The 24,938-nt window shown below is 35.1% G+C and overlaps 1 protein-coding gene across 1 annotated transcript in view; it reads left to right on the forward strand.

Annotated features, from left to right (window-relative positions):
• Positions 1–24,938, forward strand: part of Csmd3 (CUB and Sushi multiple domains 3) — a 944,903-nt gene that overhangs the window by 823,815 nt on the left and 96,150 nt on the right. The window contains exon 39 of the mRNA XM_075961035.1: positions 24,494–24,612. Within this exon, the coding sequence (XP_075817150.1) occupies positions 24,494–24,612 (119 nt within the window). The remainder of the gene's footprint in view (positions 1–24,493; positions 24,613–24,938) is intronic.

Raw genomic sequence — 24,938 nt, forward strand, 5'->3', positions numbered from 1 at the left:
TTGTTTTATACAAATGCCATTAACTCTGACAAAGCAAACATTCATTCTGATCTAACGTTTAAAATTTCAAACAGCCTATCAATTAAATTGAAAAAAAAATGTATGTATTAAATGAAGAATTTTGGATAGAATTTGCATACAGTGGTTTTTTTTTTCTTGTAATGTCTGAAGAACCAACATTATACTTACTTTTTAAAATGAATTTGTAAGTGTGCATTACCCATAAAAATATGGATCAAAACTCTAAAATAGATTCTTATGAAGCTAAAATTTTATGCTGGCTTGTTGAATTATTTCAGGTCAAGAAAAAACCAGGCTAACTAAAAGATAGACCAACTACAATTTTCTTTTTTTATTGATTTTTATTAAGCTGTATATTTTTCTCTTATTATTATAAGGGGCAAACTCATGAAAGAGAAATGAGTAGTCCAAGGTTAGTTGTGTAGCACAGGAAAGAGAGAGAGAGAGAGAGAGAGAGAGAGAGAGAGAGAGAGAGAGAGAGAGAAGAAGGGAGGGGGAGAGGAGGAGAAAGGGAGGAAGTGATGGACCAAGAGGGAGAGGGAGAGAGAGAGAGCACCTTCCTGCACCCCCCCCCCCGGGCTGTAGGGCATTTTTTCTTAGGGTGCTCAGAAAGTCAAGCCTTAACCTGATCCCACTCCCTACTTCTTAAAAATCATTGGCTGACAAAGATTTCTCACCACTAGCTAGTTAATAATTCCCATTGAGGATTCTCATTAGTTCCAACAACCGCCATTGTACTGTTTCTATAAAAATACCTATTTCAGATGTGTGATGTAGGTGGTAGAAGCCATATGTGTCCTTTTCTGAGTGGTGTAATTAACTGCCTAAATTCCACAGGGTCCTCTGTGCTGTTTCATACAGAGGTATATTGACCATTGACTATTCTAGCTAAGAATCTAGTATGTTGATCAGAAGTCACAAGAATACACTTCTGTGTCTTCTTCGTGAACTTAAAGGAACTGCCTTCAATTTTTCACTATTCTATGTGATACCTCAAGTATGCCTTCCACATACAGCTTTTATTTGATTTCAATAAATTATTGTATACCTACTTTGTTGAGATTTAAATCAAGACAAAATATTGCCATTTTGGCATCTATTGAGAAGATCATTATTTTGTTATTCATTTTATAAAGTTTTGTGTATTTTATTAAACTATAGTTTCATCCATATAATAAAATTAATTTGGTCATAATGTTAAATTTATCTATTAGTATTTTGTTGCACATTTTTTCTTGGTGTTCAACAATGATACTTCCTTTCATCTCCTTTTCTTGAATTGTGTTTTCTGTGGCTTCAGTGGCATTTGATACTGTTATTAAAAAGGGAATTTAGAAGGGTTCCTTTCTATATAATTTTGTGAAAGAGTTTAATAAGGGTTGGATGAAATTTTTATACGTTGGAAAATTCACTTGTGAAGATTTGTTTCTTGATCATTCTCTGATGGGAAGGCTTGGGATAATGATTCGATATCCTTGCTATTTACTGGTCTGTTAAGAGCTTCCAGGTTTCCTTTTATTATATTTTCAAAGGTTTTATTTTTCTAGTAATTTTTTTTATGTCTAGTTATTCAACACTTTCGGGTAATTATTCACTGTGTTTTCTTATGTTCATTTACAAAATTTCTTTGGTATCAGTTAAAATGCTTCCCCTTTTATAAAGAGAATTTGTAAATTGAAGTAAGGGACACTTTTGAGTTACTTTTTTGTTATTGTTGTTGTTGCCCTTTCAAAATACATAGCAAAAGTTATTTGAAGGGGTAACAATCTATTTTGACCCCCCCTTTTTAAATTACTTTTTGAGTCATTTTTCCTGGGGAGAGCACTACAGTGGGCTTCATGGTGATAGAAACTAAGCTGTTATTGTGGCAACAGACAGGAAGGAGAGAGCTAGTCCAGAGCCAGAAAAAGTATAAATTGCTAAGCACATCCCACTGGTACATTTCCTTCATCTGTGCTCCATCTTCCATAGGTTCCACAACCTCCTCCAACCATGCTAGCACCTCAGGAGCCAGTGTCCAAAGAAATTTGCTATAGAAGACCTTCTGCATTTAAACTTTAATGACATTATAGATAATTTGATTTGAAATTAGAATATGTGACTTTTCTTCATATCCTGATTTTTGGAACAACATATAAAGAAACAAGTGAACAAAATACCAGGACAAACAAAATAGAAAGGGTTTAAGTCTGTTATGTGCAAACACATATGAGATGTTGTACATATCCTACATCAGATGTATCGTACATGTATTTAGGTTAATATTTGGATAATGAGGGATTAATTCCTTTTCCTCTAAAATGTATACTCCACTCCATGCAGAAAGGATAGCCATACCACAAAACTATCTATTTTCATTTAAGACATTATTTTGTCCTAAAATATGTCCAATCCTAAGATTTTTTAATACACAAAATCAATGTGTTTATTAAATAAATGAATTACTAGATCTAGTATTTAAGTGTAGAAACTATAAAATATATGAAATTGACATTTATCAATAATAGTATGACAACATAGGTACTGATGTTTGTGATAAAATTTAGGCAGTTCTAATTGCCTAAATTATAAATATACATTTAGCATTTATACAGGCCTATTTCTGCGTATTATTGTTTCAACAGCACTGAAACACCATGTTTGATGCTAGCTTTTTGGATAGAACAAAATTCCTAGCGGGAAAGCAGAAAGCCTTTGTGCATGATGTGCATGTTCGTATCCGTAGTAAAGACTAGTTATTCCATTTCTCTCTCTCTTGCTTAATTAGCAACAGATAATCAACTTAAAGAGAGAGGAATTTTATTTTGTCACATACGTTAAGTTTCCAGTTCTCAACTGGGCAGATTTGTTGCCTTTGGGGCCCTAGTAAGTGTGCCAGTTGTCAATAAAAAGAAGTATATGGTAGACCATACACTTTCTTCCTCATGGTCAAAGAAAATAAAAGAGGAAGAGCCTGGGATCCCAAAATATCCTTCTTCTTCTTTTTTTTTTGGGGGGGGGGGATTTTTCGAGACAGGGTTTCTCCATAGTTTTTTGGTTCCTGTCCTGGAACTAGCTCTGTAGACCAGGCTGGCCTCGAACCCACAGAGATCTGCCTGCCTCTGCCTCCCTAGTGCTGGGATTAAAGGCGTGCGCCACCACCGCCCGGCCCAAAATCTTCTTGGAGATTGTGCCCATCACATAAGATCTTCATACCTCTGAAATGTATCATTCCTCCTTAAAAAAAAAAACCCTACCAGGGTCTGAGCTTTGATGTGTTTGGGGGACAACACAGGTGCATACCCTAACATTTGTTAATCAATAGTGCAGATATCATCCTGCTATTATGAAGCTGTAAAACAGCATATGTACTTTTATCAAGAAGTACACAGAAGTCAGGTAGTGGTGGCGCATACCTTTAATTCCAGCACTTGGAAAGCAGAGGCAGGCAAATGACTCTGTGAGTTCGAGGTCAGCCTGGTCTACAGAACAAGTGTAGGGCATGCTCTGAAACTACATGGGGAAACCCTGTCTCAAAAAACAAGCAAAACAAACAAACAAACAACCACAAAACTCATGACAAGTGTGGAAAGAAGACTTGTTCCTTCAACCTAAATTTATTTTGCACACTTTTTCTATGACAAACACGATGCTCAACACAGGATATGGAAAGATAAATATGGTCCAGTCTCCCCTGAAGGAATATTAGCCTAGTAGATGAGACAGAGATGTTAAGAACCAGCACACAGCTGCTCACATACTGGTGGATGTATGCAGAGAAAGCACAAAGTAAGAGCTAGTCAGCTCCATGTTGAAAGCTCACAGAGTATTTCAAAGAGGATGTGACACTTGTGCCAAGTCCTAGAATCTAAGCAGAAGTTTCAGTTAGACAAGACAGGGAGGATATTTTGGTAGAGCAAACTTCAGATTCAGACAGAGCTTTGGAATATGGCATGCTAGGAGAAATGCATTTACTTCAGTAGAGCTGGCACAGAAGGTCTGAAGAAACAATATTTACTAAAGCTGCCTCTTAGGCATACCTACCTCTTACTGCCCTGCAGGGGATCTAGTCCAAAGCCACTATTCATTTTTGTAGTCATGCATAATGCAGAGCATTAAATTATCATATTCATAAGTAGCTTGAAGAAACTTTTTTAAACATTTTGTGCATGACATTTGCACCTCTGCAATGTGTTATTGAATGCAAAACAAATTATTTGTTTATACATAGTAAATATTGTAATATCATTTGCATTCAATGGTTATGTAGATGACCTTGTATTACATTTATAATTGTTGAAAGATATTCTTTTTCACAAATAAGGGACATTGAGCTTGATTCTAAGTAAAGTAAAGGTGTGGCAAGTGCAACTTGTATTCTCAGAGCTTTAAAGGTTTGAGTATTTTTGAGAGGCATGAATAAATAATGACTTAATATGTCATAATTTTAGATCTTAAAACCCAATATTTTTGACAGAAAAAGTCATGTCATCATAGATGTAACTTAAGCATTTTAAATAGTGATCTATGCTTTAGAAAGTGATATTTAGTGTTCTGTGAAGGACCCTGATTTCAGCGCCAGGGAATAGGAAGGAAAATTGGGTAATCACATTTCTAATTGTATGGAAACTTCATTTTAAGGATTTTGTCCATTGCCTAAATTATCATAAAAATGACAGTGTTTTCTACTTTAAATCTCTGTATCAGACAGACAGAGAGACAGAGAGAGAGGGAGACAGAGAGAGAAAGAGAGAGAGAGACAGACAGACAGACAGACAGAGAGTGAGAGAGAGAGAGAGAGAAATTATTGATAAAGAATGAGCGTCTGGACAAATCATGCATAATCTTTCATGTATAATCGCTTTAAATAATAAAACTATTAACTCTTCTGCTGACCTACTAGCTGTTCAAAGGCAATGGTTTATTTAAATCCATATATTCTAAAGTAAATATATTCAGTGAAATGCTTTGGGTTCTAGCTGATCCCCAATACAAATTATTAGAAAAAAATAGCATAATATTAAGAACAATATTTATTATTATTATGAACTCCAATAAAGAAATGATAAACAAGTATTTTAAGCAATGTCTTACTGATCATCCCCACAGAAACATGAAAACATTAGTTTAACACTAACTTTTAATTGGAGCAAAATCTAAAATCTTCTTGGATAACAATAAACAAAACTATAAATGTCAGCTAATGCTAATACTGTAATAAAAGCCCCATAAATACAGCAAATAACAATTTTATCAAATCATAACTTCTCTAGGAGATAATGACTCTTTTGGATAAACTAAATAAATTCCTGAATCAACAGTACATGCGGTGGTATTGTCTCATAAAAACACTCCAGGCACATATGCTTCTTTTTAATCAAAGTCAGTGATTAAATTAAAATAGAAATGAAAGGATGTGGTGCAATAGATTAGGAAACAAAAGTTACCAATCATGCAAATGGGAGCAAGTAGGGTGGAGGGCAGGAAAGGAGAGAAGTAAAGGAGAAAATGACATTCTTTGTCGGTTGTTCATCAGTGCCAGCAGAAGCCGAAACTTCTTTTAATTAATAGCAAGGACTATGGAATAGTCTTCATGATTCACTTCTGTTTGCTCATCCACAGTGTCAACAGCATAATAATAGCAAACGATGGAGTTGAATTCAAACAGTGCTGTGATAAGTGGGACAAGACAATTTAAATATTAATGATAGCTTTATAGGGGTAAAATCACTAAGTTCTTCTCTGTATTTTAAGGGGAAACATAGACAAAAAAAAGTCATGACAATAGTTTTGGCTCCCAGTTAGAAAGACTGACTAGGAAGACAATAGAGTAGGGGGCTGAACACCACCTGTGCTCTGCTCTGCAGTCTTTCTAGAAGTGAGCGGGAAGGCTGATTGCCCACGCAGAGAGAGCTCAGGGACATTACTTCAAACAGTGCCCTCTACTCGAGCATAGTCATTTTTTTCACGTAATTTATTTTGTTTATGGAAGAATGAATATATTTCTATCAAGATTCAAAAATGTGTTTTTTTTTATTAATAGACACTTATCTAGTTGATGGTAGTATAAGAACCTGTCCATTGTTGAAGCAGATTATTTACTAGACTTCTAAGCTGCTAACTTCCATATGTACTTTGAATTAGCCTGTCATTACAAAGTCACCCTGAAGTTTATTAGGTTGGTAGGATATTTTTTTGTCCTGACTCTTAAAGGAGAGATCCCCACCCCCCGACTTTGCTTCTATTGTATTTCTTTCTTTCAGATGCTGGCTCAAAGCCCAATATGCTTTTGCTGGTTTCTGGCTTTTTTTCACTCTTTCTCTGAATTCCTCTGCCTTGTATGACTGTGTACAAATGGCATGGTTTTCCTATATCCCTACATTGGGCAGCTGTGCTAATTAAGGCTTCCCTGCCTGGGGTTTGTTTTTTATTTTAAACATTAATGAAATCATACAGAAGCTTAAGCGAAAGAAGAATAACAGGAGGAGGTGAAGGAAGAAAATGTTCATTAAGAGCTGTGATCTAGGAGATCGTAGATTTAAAAAAAATGTAGACTTGGCCACATAATCATTACATATACTGATGGGAACATTGAGATACATCAATATATATGTATACTGTGTAGGAATCCAATTAGGGTCATTGGCATACATAATGTTAAACATTTTTCTTTCATTTGTTGGGGATATTAAGAAGCTTTTGAACTTCATATTTGGAAGTGCACAGTTCAGTATTGTCAACTATTGGTACCCAACTGACCATACTATGGAGTATTAGCAGCTATTCCTGTACATTTAACTTCTGTAACCATTATCCACACCTTTACACCTTCCCCACACACACTTTTACTACCTCTTAGATAATTAGATTTTTCTACTTCTAGGAGATCAATTCTTTTTGTGTGTTTATTGTATTGTGGCTGACTTGGTGCTCTTAACGTAATGTTCACTGTTCCGTTTGTGTTGCCACAAACGACAGGACTTAAGTAACTTTTAATGGATAAACAAGGATCTACTGTGAATAAGCGTCCTCTTTTCTTTTTCTGAAACCTAGGTTGGTTGTGTATCTTGGCTATTCTGAGTAGTGTTGCAGTGGGAATAAGACACCTACCCATCCAGTGGTTTTCCTTTCTTTGGAAAGTGATCATAGCAGCAGATAATGTAGATCAGCTTCTTGGTCAAATGGTGGCTGTTGTTTCAGCATTTTAAGGAACATCTATCATGTTTTCCATAATGATTTTAATAATTTGCATTTCTACTCATGAATTACTCATTCAAAAAAGCAGAATTTAGATACCTGTACAGAGAAAAGGTGATTATACAGTTGGACATTTAAGGAAAATAATTGAGTAATAATGTTTATGTGTGTGAATGAGATAGTTATATTAATTTCTCTATGTGTGGAGAGCTTATCTATTGCACTGCATGTATTTGCTAATTCAGTTTTGGAATCACTGAAATAACTGTTCTTCCCACTGGGTAGCATACGGCAGGAAACACAATGGGAAAATTAGAATCTCATAATATCACCATGAATATTAGCAACAGATGCAGAACACTGAGGTTTTCTATAAAAACTTTTTTTTTAATTGAGAAAAGGAAAAAAAGTATCCCCTTCCTCCCAGCCTCCCCTTTCCCTCCCTCTCCTCCCACCCCTCTCCCCCTCCCCCAAACTCCTCTCCCCCTCCCTCTCCAGTCCATAGAGCAGTCAGGATTCCCTGCCCTGTGGAAAGTCCAAGGTCCGCCCCACTCCGTCCATGTCTAGGAAGGTGAACAACCAGACTGGCTAGGCTCCCACAAAGCCAGAACATGAAGTAGGGTCAAAACCCCGTGCCAATGTCCTTGGCTTCTCATCAGCCCTCATTGTTCGCAATGTTCAGAGAGTCCGGTTTTATCCCATGCTTTTTCAATCACAGTCCAGTTGGCCTTGGTGAGCTCCCACTAGATCAGCCCCCTTGTCTCAGTGGGTGGGTGCGCCCCTCGTGGTCCTGACGTCCTTGCTCTTCTTCTCCCTCATTCCGCTCCTCATTGGGACCTTGGGAGCTCAGACCAGTGCTCCAGTGTGGGTCCCTGTCCCCATCTCCATCCATCACCAGATGAAGATTCTATGGTGGTATGCAAGATATTCGTCAGTATTGCTATAGGATAGGGTCATTTCAGGTTGCCTATCCTTAGCTGCCCAAGGGACTAACTGGGGACATCACCATGGGTTCCTGGAAGCCCCACTAGGGTCAAGTCTCTTGCCAACCCTAAAGTGGCTCCCTTAACTAAGAATTGTGGTTAGGTGCTCCCCTGTCCAACCTTCCTTTTTCCCAATCCTCCTGTTTCCCCAAGTCCCCCCTCCTTCCCTTCTAACTTTTCTCTCCAAATCTCCCCTTATCCCCATCCCACCCCACCCTCAAGATCCCAGTTTTCTCCCCGGCAATTTTGTCTACTTCCCATAGCCGAGAGGATAACTAATATGTTTTTCCTTGGGTTCACCTTCTTATTTAGTTACTTTAGGTTCACCTATTGTAGACTCCGTGACCCTTATTTATGGCTAGAAACCAATTATGAGTGAGTACATCCCATGCTCATCTTTTTGGGTCTGGGATACCTCACTCAGGATAGTGTTTTATATTTCCATCCATTTGCATGCAAAATTTGAGAAGTCATTGTTTTTTACCACAGTGTTGTACTCTAATGTGTATATATTCCATACTTTTTTCATCCATTCTTCCATTGAAGGGCATCTAGGTTGTTTCCAGGTTCTGGCTATTACAAATAATACTGCTATGAACATAGTTGAACAAATGCTTTTGTCATATGATAGGGCATCTATTGGGTAAATTCCCAAGAGTGGTATTGCTGGGTCCAGGGGTAGGTTGATCCCGAATTTCCTGAGAAACCGAAACACTGACTTCCACAGTGGTTGCACAAGATTGCATTCCCACCAGCAATGGATGAGTGTACCCCCTCCTCCACAGCCTCTCCAGCAAAGGCTATCTTTGGTGTTTTTGACTTTAGCCATTCTGACAGGTGTAAGATGATATCTCAAAGTTGTTTTAATTTGCATTTCCCTGATTGCTAAGGAAGTTGAGCACAACCTTAAGTGTCTTTTGGCCATTTGAACTTCTTCTGTTGAGAATTCTCTGTTCAGTCCAGTGCCCCATTTTTTTAATTGGGTTAATTAGCATTTTAAAGTCTAGTTTCTTGAGTTCTCTATATATTTTGGAGATCAGACCTTTGTTTGTTGCGGGGTTGGTGAAGATCTTCTCCCAGTCAGTAGGTTGCCTTTGTGTCTTAGTGACAGTGTCCTTTGCTTTACAGAACCTTCTCAGTTTTAGTAGGTCCCATTTATTCAGTGTTGGCCTTAATGTCTGTGCTTCTGGGGTTATACATAGGAAGCAATCTCCTGTGCCCATCTGTTGTAGGGTAATTCCCAGTTTCTCTTCTATCAGGTTCAGTGTGTTCGGGCTGATATTGAGGTCTTTAATCCATTTGGACTTGAGTTTTGTGCACGGTCATAGTTATGGGTCTATTTTCATTCTGCTACAGGTTGACATCCAGTTGTGCCAGCACCATTTGTTGAAGATGCTTTCTTTCTTCCATTGTATACTTTTAGCTCCTTTATCAAAAATGAGGTGTTCATAGGTTTGTGCGTTAAAATCCGGGTCTTCTATACGATTCCATTGGTCGACTTCTCTGTTTTTATCCCAGTACCACACTGTTTTCATTACTGTAGCTCTGTAATAGAGTTTGAAGTCAGGGATGGTAATGCCTCCAGAAGATCCTTTATTGTATAGGATTGTTTTGGCTATCCTGGGTTTTTTTGTTTTTCCATGTAAAGTTGATTATTGTCCTCTCCAGATCTGTGAAGAATTTTGATGGGATCTTGACGGGGATTGCATTGAATCTATAAATTGCCTTTGGTAGAATTGCCATTTTTACTATGTTGATCCTCCCAATACAAGAGCAAGGGAGGTCCATCCATTTTTTAGTATCCTCTTCAATTTCTTTCTTCAATGCCTTAAAGTTCTTGTCAAATAGATCTTTCACTTCCTTGGTTAGATTTACCCCAAGATATTTTATGCTGTTTGTGGCTATCGTGAATGGTGAAGCTTCTCTGATTTCCCTCTCTGCTTCCATATCCTTTGTGTATAAGAGGGCAACTGATTTTTTGGAGTTGATCTTGTATCCTGCCACATTACTAAAGCTGTTTATCAGCTATAAAAGTTCTTTGGTGGAGTTTTGGGGGTCGCTTATGTACACTATCATATCATCTGCGAATAACGAAAGTTTAACTTCTTCCTTTCCAATTCGAATCCCCTTGATCTCCTTATGTTGTCTTATTGCTATTGCTAGAACTTCAAGCACTATATTGAAGAGGTATGGCGAGAGTGGACAGCCTTGTCGTGTTCCTGAGTTAAGCGGGATGGCTTTGAATTTCTCTCCGTTTAATTTGATGTTAGCTGTTGGCTTGCTGTATATAGCTTTTATTATATTTAGGTATGACCCTTGTATCCCTAATCTCTCCAAGACTTTTAACATAAATGGATGTTGAATTTTGTCGAATGCTTTTTCAGCATCTAATGAAATGATCATATGGTTTTTTTCTTTCAGTTTATTTATATGCTGGATTACATTGATAGATTTTCGTATGTTGAACCAGCCCTGCATCTCAGGAATGAAGCCTACTTGATCATAATGGATAATTTTTCGGATGTGTTCTTGGATTCAGTTTGCCAGTATTTTGTTGAGGATTTTTGCATTGATATTCATGAGTGAGATCGGCCTGTAATTCTCTTTCCTGGTTGAGTCTTTGTGTGGTTTTGGTATCAGAGTAACTGTAGCTTCATAAAAGGAATTTGGTAATGACCCTTCTGTTTCTATATTGTGGAATACATTGAGGAGTATAGGTATTAGCTCTTCTTGGAAGTTCTGGTAGAATTCCACATTGAAACCATCTGGTCCTGGGTTTTTTTTTTTTGGTAGGGAGGTTTTTTATAAGAGCTTCTAATTCTTCGCGACCAACAGGTCTGTTTAGATTATTCACCTGGTCCTGGTTTAACTTTGGTATATGGTATTTATCTAAAAAAGTGTCCATTTCTTTTACATTTTCCAATTTTGTGTTATACAGGCTTTTATAATAAGATCTAATGATTCTCTGAATTTCCTCTGTGTCTGTGGTTATGTCCCCCTTTTCATTTCTGATCTTATTAATTTGCGTGTTCTCTCTCTGCCATTTGATTAGTTTGGATAGGGGTTTATCAATCTTGTTGATTTTCTCCAGGAACCAGCTTTTTGTTTCATTGATTCTTTGGATTGTTTTCTGTGTTTCTATTTTGTTGATTTCCGCCCTCAGTTTGATTATTTCCTGTCTTCTACTCCTCCTAGGTGAGTCTGCTTCTTTTTTTCTTAGAGCTTTAGGTGGGCTGTTAAGTCTCCAATATGTGCTTTCTCTGTTTTCTTTAAGTGGGCACTTAGTGCTATGAACCTTCCTCTTAGCACTGATTTCATAGTGTCCCATAAGTTCGAGTATGTTGTTTCTTTATTTTCATTTAATTCAAGGAGGACTTTAATTTCTTTCTTTATTTCTTCCTTAATCCAGGTATGGTTCAGTAGTGGACTGTTCAGTTTCCATGACTTTGTAGGCTTTCTGGGGGTAGCATTGTTGTTGAATTCTAACTTTAATCCATGGTGATCTGATAAGACACAGGTGGTTACTAATATTTTTTTGTATCTGTGTAAGTTAGCTTTGCTACCAAGTATGTGGTCAATTTTCGAGAAGTTTCTATGAGCTGCAGAGAAGAAGGTATATTCTTTCCTATTTGGGTGGAATAATCTATAGATGTCTGTTAAGTCCATTTGCTTCATTACCTCCATTAATTCTCTAATTTCTCTGTTAGGTTTCTGTTTGATTGACCTGTCCATTGGTGAGAGAGGAGTGTTGAAGTCTCCAACTATTAGTGTGTGTGGTTTGATGGCTGCCTTGAGTTTTAGTAATGTTTCTTTTATGTACGTGGGCACTTTTATATTAGGGGTGTAGATATTCAGGATTGAGACTTCATCCCGATCAATTGTTCCTGTTATGAGTATAAAATGTCCCTCTCCATCTCTTCTGATTGATTTAAGTTTGAAGTCAACTTTGTTAGAAATTAGTATGGCCACACCTGCTTGTTTCTTAGGTCCATTTGCTTGATAAGCTTTTTCCCAGCCCTTTACTCTGAGTAGGTGCCTGTCTTTGTGGATGAGGTGTGTTTCTTGTAAACAGCAGAATGTTGGATCCTGTTTTCGTATACAATCTCTTATCCTGTGCCTTTTTATAGGTGAGTTGATCCCATTAACATTAAGTGATATTAATGACCAGTGGTTGTTAACTCCGGTCACTTTTTTAGTAGTAGGGTTTGTGTGTTTCCCTTCTTTGAGTTGCGCTGGTGAAGGGTCTCTAGATATCTGAGTTATTGTGGTTATTGTTGGATTCCTTGGTTAGTGATTTTCCTTCTATTATTTTCTGTAAGGCTGGATTTGTTTCTACGTATTGTTTAAATTTGTTTTTATCGTGGAAAATTTTGTTTTCTCCATTTATAGTGAATGAAAGCTTGGCTGGGTATAGTAGTCTGGGCTTGCATCCATGGTCTCTTAGTTTTTGCAGTACATCTATCCAGGACCTTCTGGCTTTCATGGTTTCCAGAGAGAAGTCAGGTGTAAGTCTGATAAGTTTACCTTTATAAGTAACTTGGCCTTTTTCCTTTGCGGCTCTTAATATTCTTTCTTTATTCTGTGTATTTTGTGTTTTGATTATTATATGGTGAGGGGATGGTTTTTTTTTTTTTTGATCCAGCCTATTTGGTGTTCTGTATGCTTCTTGAACCTTCATAGGTACATCTTTCTTCAGGTTGGGAAAGTTTTCTTCTATAATTTTATTAAGTATATTTTCTGGACCGTTAAGCTGCACTTCTTCTCCTTCTTCTACTCCAATTATTCTTAGGTTTGGTCTTTTTATTGTGTCCCATATTTCCTGAATGTTTTGTGATGAGAGTTTGTTGGACTTGCTGTTTTCTTTGATCAGTGCGTTTATTTTCTCTATGTTATCCTCAGACTCTGAGATTCTTTCTTCTATCTCTTGTATTCTCTTGGTTATGCTTGTTTCTGTAGTCTCTATTCGTTTACCTAGATTTTCCATGTCCAGCTGGCCCTCTGTTTGTGTTTTCTTCTTTGCCTCCATTTCAGTTTTCAAGTCATGAACTGTTTCCATTATCTGCTTGATTGTTTTTCCTTGGTTTTTTAGGGTATCATTCACTGATTTACTCAATTCCTCAAACTTTCTATTATACTTCTCATCCATTTCTATAAGGGCATTTTTTATATGCTGTTTAAGGGCCTCTATCACTTTCATTAAGTCAGTTTTTTCTACTTCTTCTTGATTAAGTTGTTCATGTCCTTCTGTTGTGAGGTTGCTGGGTTCTGGTGGTTTCATGTTGTTTTTCAGATTGTTGGGTGAATTCTTGCCTTGGCGCCTGCCCATCTTTTCATCCTAATGCTCCCCTATGGATCTTCCTTTACAGGATCAGGTCTTCTTGCCCACTGATGTACCTTCCCAGTGATGTCACTCCCCAGTGATGTTTCTCCTGGTGTCGGATCTCTGTGCTGCTTGGGTGGCTCACAAACAAAGCGCCCACCTTGCTTGCTGCAGGCAGGCTATGGAGACAAAGGAGCTACTGCCCTCCCCTTTGCCCTCCGCTTTGGGTTTGGTCCCAGTGCCCAAGCAGGCTGAGCTGGGAGGTGCTATGCTGCCAAAGAAGGGAGGGAGGGAGGGAGACAGGGGGATTTATGGATCTGGATGTACGCTGGATGGGATAGAAAGAGAGAGGAGGCATCAGGCAGTATAGCCCCTGTAGGATGACCAGGAAGTATAGGAGGGCTGAGGAACGTCTGAGTTCCCTGTTCCTGGCTGCTGCAGCACTCACTCACCACAATGATGTTTCACCTGGTGCCCAGATCGAAACTGCGTGCTGCTTGTGTAGCTCGCAAACCCATAAAAACTTTTTTTTTTTATCCAAGGACTCAGACTTTTACTACATCCCTAAAGAAATATTTTAAATAGTAGATGTTCCAGGAAGCAGGGCAGGTGTTCTGTCTTGGGAGTCAAAATTTTGGCTAAGATTCCTCCCAGAAAGCAAAGGTTTTAAGTATCTGATTTGTCAAGGGGAAAAAAAATAACAATCTAGATTACTGATAATACAACTACTATACAGAGAAAAAGATCGTTTTACTTTTTCCTTTGAAACAGCAAATGCTTGAGGATAAGCTTGTTTTTAAAAGTTGCTTACACTCATCTTCCTCTTTTGTTCTGGACAAGTTTGCTTTGGAATGTGACCTCTGGTAATAAGCTCATCATTACAGCAGACAAGATGGCCCTTCCTTCTGCTCAGTGCTTCTTTGCCATAACTTCCTATTACCAATCGCTTTAGCTATTTGATCATTTCCTGTCATCATACCCCTGTGTTCTACATCCTCAAACACATTACTCCAGAAAGAATTTATTGTAACTTTTCTCATAGGCCTCTATAATATTCTTCCACTTACATGAAACATTATTATTATTATTAGATTTTATGCCTTGTTGTCACATCCTTACATAATTCCTTCTCTCTTGGTGACATCCACCCACTCTGACTCTTTTTTTCTAGCTAAAAGATTCTTAATTTTTATTACCCAAAATCTTGACCTCATTGACTTAACCAGTCAATCTCATAATTTCTTGCTCTGTATCTTGTTATTACTGCCTTTATGCATTTCCTTTGAAACATTACATTCATTTAATGGTCTTATTAAATAAATTAATTAATTTTGGCATTTGTGTTTATGTATATTTGGATGTACTAGTTCCACAGCGAATGTGTGGAGGGTCAGTGAAAAACTCAGGGCAGTCCACTCTCTCGTTTCACCGTGTGCATCCTGAGGATTAAATGCGGGTTGTCAGGCTTTGCCCTGGGAACATTTGCACACTGATCCACTGTGCAAGCCCCCTTTACACCTTTATAATGCCAGCAGTTGTTTACTCATAGATTCCCAAAACTTTAGTCTGTGCCTTTGTTAACATGAGAGGATAAAAGGTGCAATTTTATTACAGCAGATCAGGTGTACATGGATAATGATAATCACATCTACGAGAAAGAAGTCATGTATGTAAAATTGCAGAAAGAAATGTGTTACATCAAAGATAATAGGAGAAAGAATGGAGGGCTCAATAATGTGAAGGCTGCAGAAGGGGCTGCTGTGGTGGCCAGGGGAGGTTCTACAGAGATGATGCTATTTGAAGAGACTTAGAGGTGATAGAGGTAGAAGTCAGGCTAACAAGTCGGGAGAGTGTTGAAGGGAACACTCAGAGCAACATACAGAAAACAGTGGTGTGAGGAGAAAAGAGTGGAAAGGGAGGAAAGGTAGAGGAAGCATTGTCTTGCCAACGAAGCTGTTTCTAATAACACCTCTTTAACTGGAATGATACAGCATTAGAGGAAAGAATAAAACTTCTATTTTCCAGGTACTGCCATGTTTTACAATTATTAATGTGTAGATATCCTTGAATTATCTCTCTTAATAAGTGTCCCATGACTTTTGGAAGATATGATGTACATTTTTATTTCCAACAGAGAGCAGCACAGTGTGCTGCTTTTCTAATTGTCAGAGAGCAGACCAAAGTGTGTAAGTTAATCAAGAGAGCTTGTTACTCTGGGTAGCGGTGAACTGTGCCATGTGTTTTCATTGCACACCCGGATATCTATCAGCAAGCCAGAAGAAAGAGTAGATGTAGGAAAATAATTTCTTTATAAATAAAGTTAAAATTTTAATTTTTAAAATACAAATTGTATTTCTAGAAATGCAAATTATATAAAATTGTATTTTAAAAAAGTTTTTATGTATGTGTTTAATTCAATTCTCATATATATATATATATATATATATATATATTTGAAACAAATATTCTTTTAAAAGTTTATAAGCAAAACAATTTTGATTCACTTAGATTTATCTGTTCATATCATTGGAGGCATTTACCATTCACATTCCATCATGCATTTAAACCATAGTAAAATCATTGTGAACATCTAAAAATGGCTTAGGTTCTTCAGAAGTATTTACCACCTACATAGTCATAATTGTAATGGAGTAAGAAAGGTTATGTTGTCTTTTGCTTTTGTCGTTTTACTTCCAATACTTGGCATACTTCAGATTGTGATACATACTGAGCACTGTGCTCCACATTTCATAGATATTATATTTAATTTTGGCAAAATTATTAATTCAGATGGTAGTCCATGCCTGTGTTCCCAGCACTGCAGCAAGAAAATCATGGCATTTTGGCAGCCTTATTTGCACAGGGAGATGCTATATCATATAAACCAGCCAAGAGCTGATAAATAATACTTTGAGACTGAGGGTGTTGCTCAGTGAAATAGCACAGACTGTCATTGGGGTGCTGATTTCCTTCCCCACAGACAGACAGACAGTCACACACACACACACTCACACACACACACATACACACACACACACACTATACAAGGAAGTTAATGGAAATCTCTTAACCCTATTTTCCAAGTATGAAAAGTGAAGTTTAAAAATGAACCTTGGTCCTGGAGAGTTTTATTTAGAAGATATAACAGTGTGTCTCAGGACATCTTATTTTAAAATAAATAATCTTTATTCAGTCCTTGCGGTCTTCGTCCACAATTTGCATGTACAGTTAAAAATAACCACTTTATCAAATGTTATAACCATAGCTTAGCACATAGTGTGTGAGCACAAGAGGCATTAATTATGAGAAAGAACATTATGAGAAATTATTACAAAACAATTCAAGCATTATTAATATGGCTATGATATTCAACATTTCTCTGATAACCATGTATTATAATAATCTTAAAGTGCTTTAAAATCTCCCAATGACATATCTTGTTTCAGAATTCCAACTGTTTTAGGGATCCAAGTAAATATATGTATTTTTACATAGCTGCTGGAGTTATTTCACCATCACCAATAATTACGAGTGCTCTGGATACTTTAGGTGATGTCAGAAGAGGCAGTAATCATATATTAATGATTTCTGGTGATTGAGCTCACTAAAGGGTGCACTAAAGCAACAACAACAATAAAAGGCATGTGTCTTAATTTTGGTTTCTATTGCTCTGAAGAGACACCTTAACCACAACAACTTTTATAAAGGAAAACATTTAATTGGGCTTATAGCCAGTTCTAAATAGATGGTTTCTTTGGATTCCCACCTTGTCTCTGGTTTTTATTTCATAATATAACACTATATCCAGAGTTTGTGTGATTCACCTGTTGTGCTGGACTTTCTTTTTCTTCTGAGTTCTAGCTCTTAGGAACTGATTTAAAATAAATCTATGTAGGCCTCACGCCTTTCATTGGGTCGACTGACAATTTTAATCATGCTGCACAAATTATTCTCTTTAAATATTACAAATAGTTGAGGTAGCAGGGTTTTCAAAATCACAGTGTTAAAATGTGTGATAATATATACAAACTTCTCAATGAAAATTTACTTCATTTACATATTTTGAAATTTTTATATTTTTTGAAAAATATTACTGACACCATTTGTGAATATATAATATTAAAACTCAGAAAAATAGTCAGTTTCTTCTTTTGTTAAGAAAAATAGTATTTCTGAACAGGAAGAAGCCTGGTAAAAAGAAGGTTTGATATAACAAATCTAAATCATAATGGCTTGATATAACAAAACTAAAACAAATAAATCAGATTTTGGGGCTATATGCATTTTTTTTTCTTCAAAAGAAAACATGATAGTGTTAGTTAAGAACGTTGATTTGTATTTTGGCATTTTATGGCTTCGGCTACCCTGTGTTAGCATAGGGGCTACTGTTCAGCTTTCACAGAGATAAAGGTGGATGGACTAAATATTTTTAGGTTGGGCACAGACACTGGTAGTCTTTCTTTATTGTACCTCCTTCGTTCTTTTTTTCTTTCTGTTTTCTACAATACTGGATAATAGGAATCATTTATCGAATTTACAGCTTTTAATTTCTGTAGTTATACTGTTTTTTTTGTTTTGTTTAAAATAAATGGTGTCATGGTTATAATTATGCATCTTTGATAACCACATTTGATGCAAAAAATATATTTAATTTATGGGTTGTCAATAAATAAATCAATTATTTGGGGTCTTCTCCATTTGAGAATTTTCAGTTTTAGTTGTTCAATTACTTAGATTTTTAGAAAACATCTGTATTTCCAGTTGCTATTTAAAATGTTTACATGATTTTAATAAACATATTTTATTTCTTTAAACTTCTTCAGGCATATATTTAATAAAGACTAGATATGACAGATCCAGGGCCAACATGATCTTAAATGGAGAAAAAAATTGGTGGGTGTTTGCTTTGTTTTGGTTTTGAGACAAGGTCTTACTGTGTAGCACTGGCTATCATCAAACTTACTATCTAGGCCAGGTTGGTCAAGAATTTGCAGAGATCCATCTTCTTATTCCTCAATGCTAAACCCAGCTTCAAGAAAAATTAAACTATTTCATTGAAATCATGAATGAGACAGGGCTGTCCACTGCTTTTACACCTTTAGTATAGTGGGTAAAGCACTAAGAAAAGCAATGAGACAAGAGAAGAAAACGGAAACATATACAAAACAAGTCAACTTATACATATTTGCAGATGTTTGGCATATATGTGTATATATATATATGATCTCTATATATAATATATAAAATTTTATATAAATATTGTATATATTATATCTCTTCCTCTATCTATCTAGATAATCTCTTATTTATATAAAATTCTTGAAATTCTACTGGGAAACTGAAACAATGAACACTTTTAAGAAAATGGGAGGGGCCGGGCGGTGATGGCGCATGCCTTTAATCCCAGCACTCGGGAGGCAGAGGCAGGCGGATCTCTGTGAGTTCGAGGCCAGCCTGGTCTACAAGAGCTAGTTCCAGGACAGGCTCCAAAACCACAGAGAAACCTTGTCTTGAAAAACCAAAAAAAAAAAAAAAAAAAAAAGAAAGAAAGAAAGAAAGAAAGAAAGAAAGAAAAAGAAAGAAAGAAAGAAAAGAAAATGGGAGGATAAAAAATTCTATTAAAAGTATTAGAAGCTCTTCTATGTACCAACAACAAACACGTGAAAAGGATAAAGAAACAATTCTATTCACACTAGCATTAAAAATATCTACAAAAACCTAACCATGTAGTTTAACTTCTGTAGTGAAAACCTTAAAATTTGCTAATGCAAAATTCTTTGGTGATCTTTGTAGCATCTATAATTTAGTGACATATATCTGTTCTCAATGTATAACACACACATTTTATAAGGAGGAGCCATATACTACAATGAAAGAAAGCCTGTAAGTCCTTGTGGGACTTTAGATGTTTTCAAAATCCCCAAACACGGTCTTCTAGGTAGACACAGGTGGAGCTCATGTAACAAATTCAATTTTCTCTGCTACTCACCGATAATAACGTTTTTCTGAAATACTGGGAAAGCAGGGTAGTCTCTCTACCTATTTAGGAAGTGTAGGGCTAAACTGAATACTTAAATTACAAAAATACTATCCCAAATTCTAAACGTCCTGACATTTATCTATTTGACTCTGTCTTATCATGGAAGCTTTGTTTCAGCACTATCATTTTATTGCTCTCTGTCCCTAAGCAGTTTGTTTATGACTTAATGCATTAGGCCTTAATGAGTTTACTTTTACAACCACTAAAATGCTTTCTTCCCTTGAGCTAATTACATAATTGATTACATGAGAAAAACAGGGATTTTAGGATTAATTATCTTTTTACTCACACTAATTTTGTTGTTGTAACTCACATCTCATAAAGTATTAAATGTAGAAACATTCCCCACCCAAATCATATTACTAGAATTTGTCATTCTAATTTTATTTGCTACTATGACTGAATGTATCCTCTGAAATAAGAATAATTAATCTTTATGAACACATTTTATTCCTTAACCTATAAAACCCTTACACATTAATCATACTTTAGCTTCTCTATTTGTCTTTTGATTAAAATTTATTTCCAGTTAATCTTGTTGACTGTCTTCGTTTTGGGGATACTTTATAGTTTTATTCCATTCTATAAAAAATAGTTGCAACTTAATACTACTGGGTTCAGTTACTATAAATCAAGCTACATTTTTACTGCCTGGATATGAGGAAACCTCCCATTTTGAGATAATACAATGTGCAAGGATTTTAAACACTTGCACTTCATGTGATCTTTGCTTAACATAATTTTTCTTAATTTGTGTTAGCATATTCCTAGAGGGCCACATAAAATATATTCATTTTCAAAGAAATATACACTCATAACAACAGGAAAACTCCTTAATGGGACTATCAAAAATTCAAATCAACATTCTGACCTCTATGACTAAACACACACACACACACACACACACACACACACACAAATAATTAATAACTTTCAGCACTCTTTGGATATATTACTCTTAAAATAATTCCTGAAGAAAAGATCTAAATTTATTTGCTATTTTACACTGGACTCCTCCAACCTTTTATTTTATTTGATTTGGTGAGAGATTGATTGTATACTATATATATAAATCCTGACAATTTGATAAAATGAAAGTTTAGCTTGTATAGCCCCAGTAACCATTACTAATGACTTGCAGCAGAAAGAAGTGTGAATTTTCTAAAAAAAATATGGATTTGATCTTGAATCCATTTATTTGTTTTTATTAAAACAGAAGGCTAATTGATCCAATTCTATTAAAACAAGATTTATCTAAAGAAGGATGTTAAAGCCAAAGACACAGAATTCCATGCAGAAAGCTTAAAGGATCTCAATTATTTTACTGCCACTGTTAATCAGAAGTTTAACCTTCATTAACTGGAAAAAAACTTCTAGTTTTGCCAACATTTTGACAAAAAATTCTTTTTTCTTTGGCATTCCTATAAATACCCTCTTGGATTTATTTTCTCACTAAATTCTTCATGGAACTATTTTGAGTGAATATTTAAGCAATCAGAATTTTATTTGAATAAATAAATATGGAAATAATCTTAAAAGGATTAATAGATATTATAAATTATTTTACTGCATATTTAAAAATTGACCACTGGTTTCCTGTCTTACCTGATACCCTGATTAGTCTACGTAACTGTCTTCTCTGAATTATGTTCAAAAGGACTATTTTGTACAATTTAATATTTTATAAATATAAAAGATAAGATGAACTTTGACCCTAACCTTCTCTAATGGTATTAATTCTTGTATTATTCTCTTTTATGATATATAAAAAATAGTTCATATTGCTATAGATAATCTGAAAATACAGAAACATAAAATGATTAATGTATTTTTATTTTTATTTTATTATTTTAATATTAAACATTTAAAAAGAATTTAAGTAAGCTCTTGACATAAGTGCTAATTGTATATTTCATGCAGTAGATAAGACATTTTAAACATGATACTTCAATATAGTAGATTGTTTAAAATTCACATGTATTTTTTTAATTTAAATTTACATTACAAACTAATTCAAACATGAGAATTCTGATATCCATGAATCAGATTGCCTGATTTGGTATAATTTTTTTATCATTTTTTCTGTGAATATATTTATATAAGAATCGTTAAATTAAAACTGCCATGATTTAATAGAGTTTTTATCCATTTTTAATGTTAAAATACTTTTGCTACCATTTTGTCAGATTCCTAAATATTTTGCAGCTCTTTGTTTTCCAGTGAGGATCTCAGTGTTCTGCTGTTTTGCTATCAGATCACTTACTCATCCCACCCCCAGAAAAGAAAATGACTTCTGCTGCATATTTATAGATTTCAGAATACTTGGCCTACAAATGAGTATTTCATGGAAAAGAAAAGAAAAAAAAACTAAAGTGCACAATATTTGATGCTCATAGAAAAAATAATCACAGGGACAGCCTAAATTCTGAAGAATAATAAACTTATTTCCAAAAATACTAAGGACCACAAACGTCACCAAAGAGACGTTAAATCTTGCTGCAAGCGTACATATGTTTAAATCAAAACCCACTTACTGATTCAGTAAAATGAAAATGACTGAAAACATGAGATAATTTTGATGTATAGATCTTCTTAATGGGTATTAAATCAGCTTAAAGAAAACACAAGACTTCTATATTTTTGGATCTAAAAATATTAATAAAGGATGGAAATGTTAAACCCATCAAGATTTTTAAGTATGTCTAAATCAGATGGCAACTTGGTAATTCTAGACATACACAATAAATACAAGATTGCTCAAAGGTCAAAAACTATGGAACTTTTATAATTATGGCATTGGGCATTGGGCTCCTGGCTAACCACTGCCATTATCAGATTCAGGACTGTCTCAAATACATGTTCAAATTTTGGTCTTAGTATTGCTCTTTGGTGCCATCGTTTCTAGTATCTTGATTATTTTATAACCTTAATGATGCACAATGCATTCTGAACTGACTTCTGTGGTAGTAAATAAAATGTCTTCCATTTTAAAAATAAGATACTTAATTTTATTGAGAAATAATCAAAATAAGGACAGCCCCTTCCCCATTCTTAACTCTCTTTGAATGCATAGCATTGCTCCTGAATGGTCCTCAAATATACTAACCTTCCCCTTGGAGCTTCAGTCAACCAAAAGAGATAAATATTAGACAACTGAACAATTATTTATTCATCATTAGAAATATAGATGTAGACACCATAAGCCCATCTACCATCAAGAAACATGGTGACCAGAGATGAGGTGCTACAGAAATGTCATTACCCTTTGCTTTTTAATTTTATTATTAAAATAGTTGTGTAATATACGTGTGTACATTTGGTGACTATTTTTCAAACCAATTGAATTATGCATTGGATTAGTTCTTCCAATGGTTTATGGAAGATAAAAATGGATTTACTATCTTATATTTTTGAAAAGTATTTGTGAAAAATTAAAATAAAAGATAAAACTTTTAGAAAACTAACTTTGGGATGAGGTTTTTTATACTTTAAGTTTATATACTTTTATATTTAATAATAAACTATCAATAAATATAATGAAACTATTGGAATCATGCCATTATTTAATTATTAGTTAAAAAGAAAACTTGATTTTTTTAGTGATTTTAGTTCTCAGTGAAACACAAAGCTTTCTTTGTGATTTAATGTTTCTGAAGAAATGTGTGGGCAGGCAGAAGCAAGAAAATCTTCCCCAGTATTTGTCATGGAGGTACAAGAGAAGGACTTTGGTGGGAGGTAGTGTCTAGTAGTATGGGAAGAGGAATAGGGAAAGAACATAAAGGGCAAATAATGACAAAGTATTTTAATTAATATGCATGAAAATAGCTCTATTTTTTCACAATTTCATTTGTGCATACTATGTTTACTTCATTTCTACTCTTCCATCTTCCACTTCCAAGGCCTGTGTATCACCAACTCCCTTACAAATTCATGACATTATCCTTATTTATTGCTATTTACATATGAGTAAATACTAATGTATTTTTAAATATAGTTGTTTGGTAAATTTGGTGTTTCTCATAGTTTCAGGCTCATGATTGGATAACCTGTCATGGTGTTCATCACTAGTAAAATTGAATTCAATCTCTTTTCAGCAACCATTAATTGCCTACAGTTCTTCATGCAAGGGAGGGACTTGTATGATTTTCTCAATCCTCTTTGGCATGTCAACTGGTTTTGTCACTTTGAATGTTTTATTTATGTGACCATATTTTTCAAATTTTATAGTTTCTTTCTCATTTATTGAAGATGCTATCTCATAGCAGGGATTCTGGTCTTTTGATGTTCAAGTAGCATTGGATAATATATGTATTTCATATATACATATTTATTTCATATCTATCATATATGCTTCACATATATGTTTATTTCATATACATACATATGTATATGAAACACAGGGTTTCTCTGTGTATCCTTGGCTATCCTGGAACTTGCTATGTAGGTATGTAGGCCAGGCTTGCCTCAAATGCCTTTTCCTACTTCAGTGTCTCCCATACCTGTCAGTTTTACCAGTTGTAAGAGGCAAAGTCATCTTTCACAAATAGAATAACACTGTATATTAACCACTTCAGGACAATTCTCATGTTCAGGAGTAGATGAACAACATATAATGGAGTCCACAGGTTTTTTTTAATTTGAGCTTTTATTTGGTTAGAGTTTATTATATTTCTTTATATGCAGTTTTATTTTGTTTTCTTGATTTTGTGGGATTTGTGTAGAGGGTGTTTGCTTATTTTTGGAAACAGGAAAAATTGGGGTAGAACATCTGGAAGGACTTGGGAGAGGGGAAGCATATGATCAAAGTATGTTTAAAGATAAAATAGTTTTGAATGATAAAATAAAGTTAAAAGAATAAATTGTATCTGTGTACAATATAGGTAGCTTAATATGCATAATTGAAATAGTCATCATTTGAAAGTTATTTATAATATTCTCATTAAATAATCATAGCAATTGGTTTGGATTCTTGTCCTGAGCCACAAACTCCAAGCAGTGGAATCAAAGTTGGAGACAGATATATGGTTGGTGATGTGGTGTCCTTCCAATGTGATCAAGGCTACTCCCTTCAGGTAAGTCAGTTACAAAACCCGTATCTTACCAAGATTAAATCATCCTGTTGACTTTTGAATATTTCAATGGACCAGTGATTGCTACTTTGATTGATTTTAAACAAACAGTGTTCAATTCATATGTAAAATCTTCTGGAATGAACTAGGTTATTTTTGTTTGATTGAGTAAAAAATATAAGTTGGTAAAGTGGATTAAATATTTAATTTAGTTTATAAATCTATCTTTAATTGTGGCAGCTGACTTCCTGAATGTTTAGAATTTGTAAATAATCCCATAAAATTCTGAAAATTACTGAACATCCACTAAAAATTTCCTTCCCAAAGAA

This window comes from Microtus pennsylvanicus, chromosome 2, assembly GCF_037038515.1.
Source record: "Microtus pennsylvanicus isolate mMicPen1 chromosome 2, mMicPen1.hap1, whole genome shotgun sequence".
In the NCBI taxonomy this organism is placed as follows: Eukaryota; Metazoa; Chordata; class Mammalia; order Rodentia; family Cricetidae; genus Microtus; species Microtus pennsylvanicus.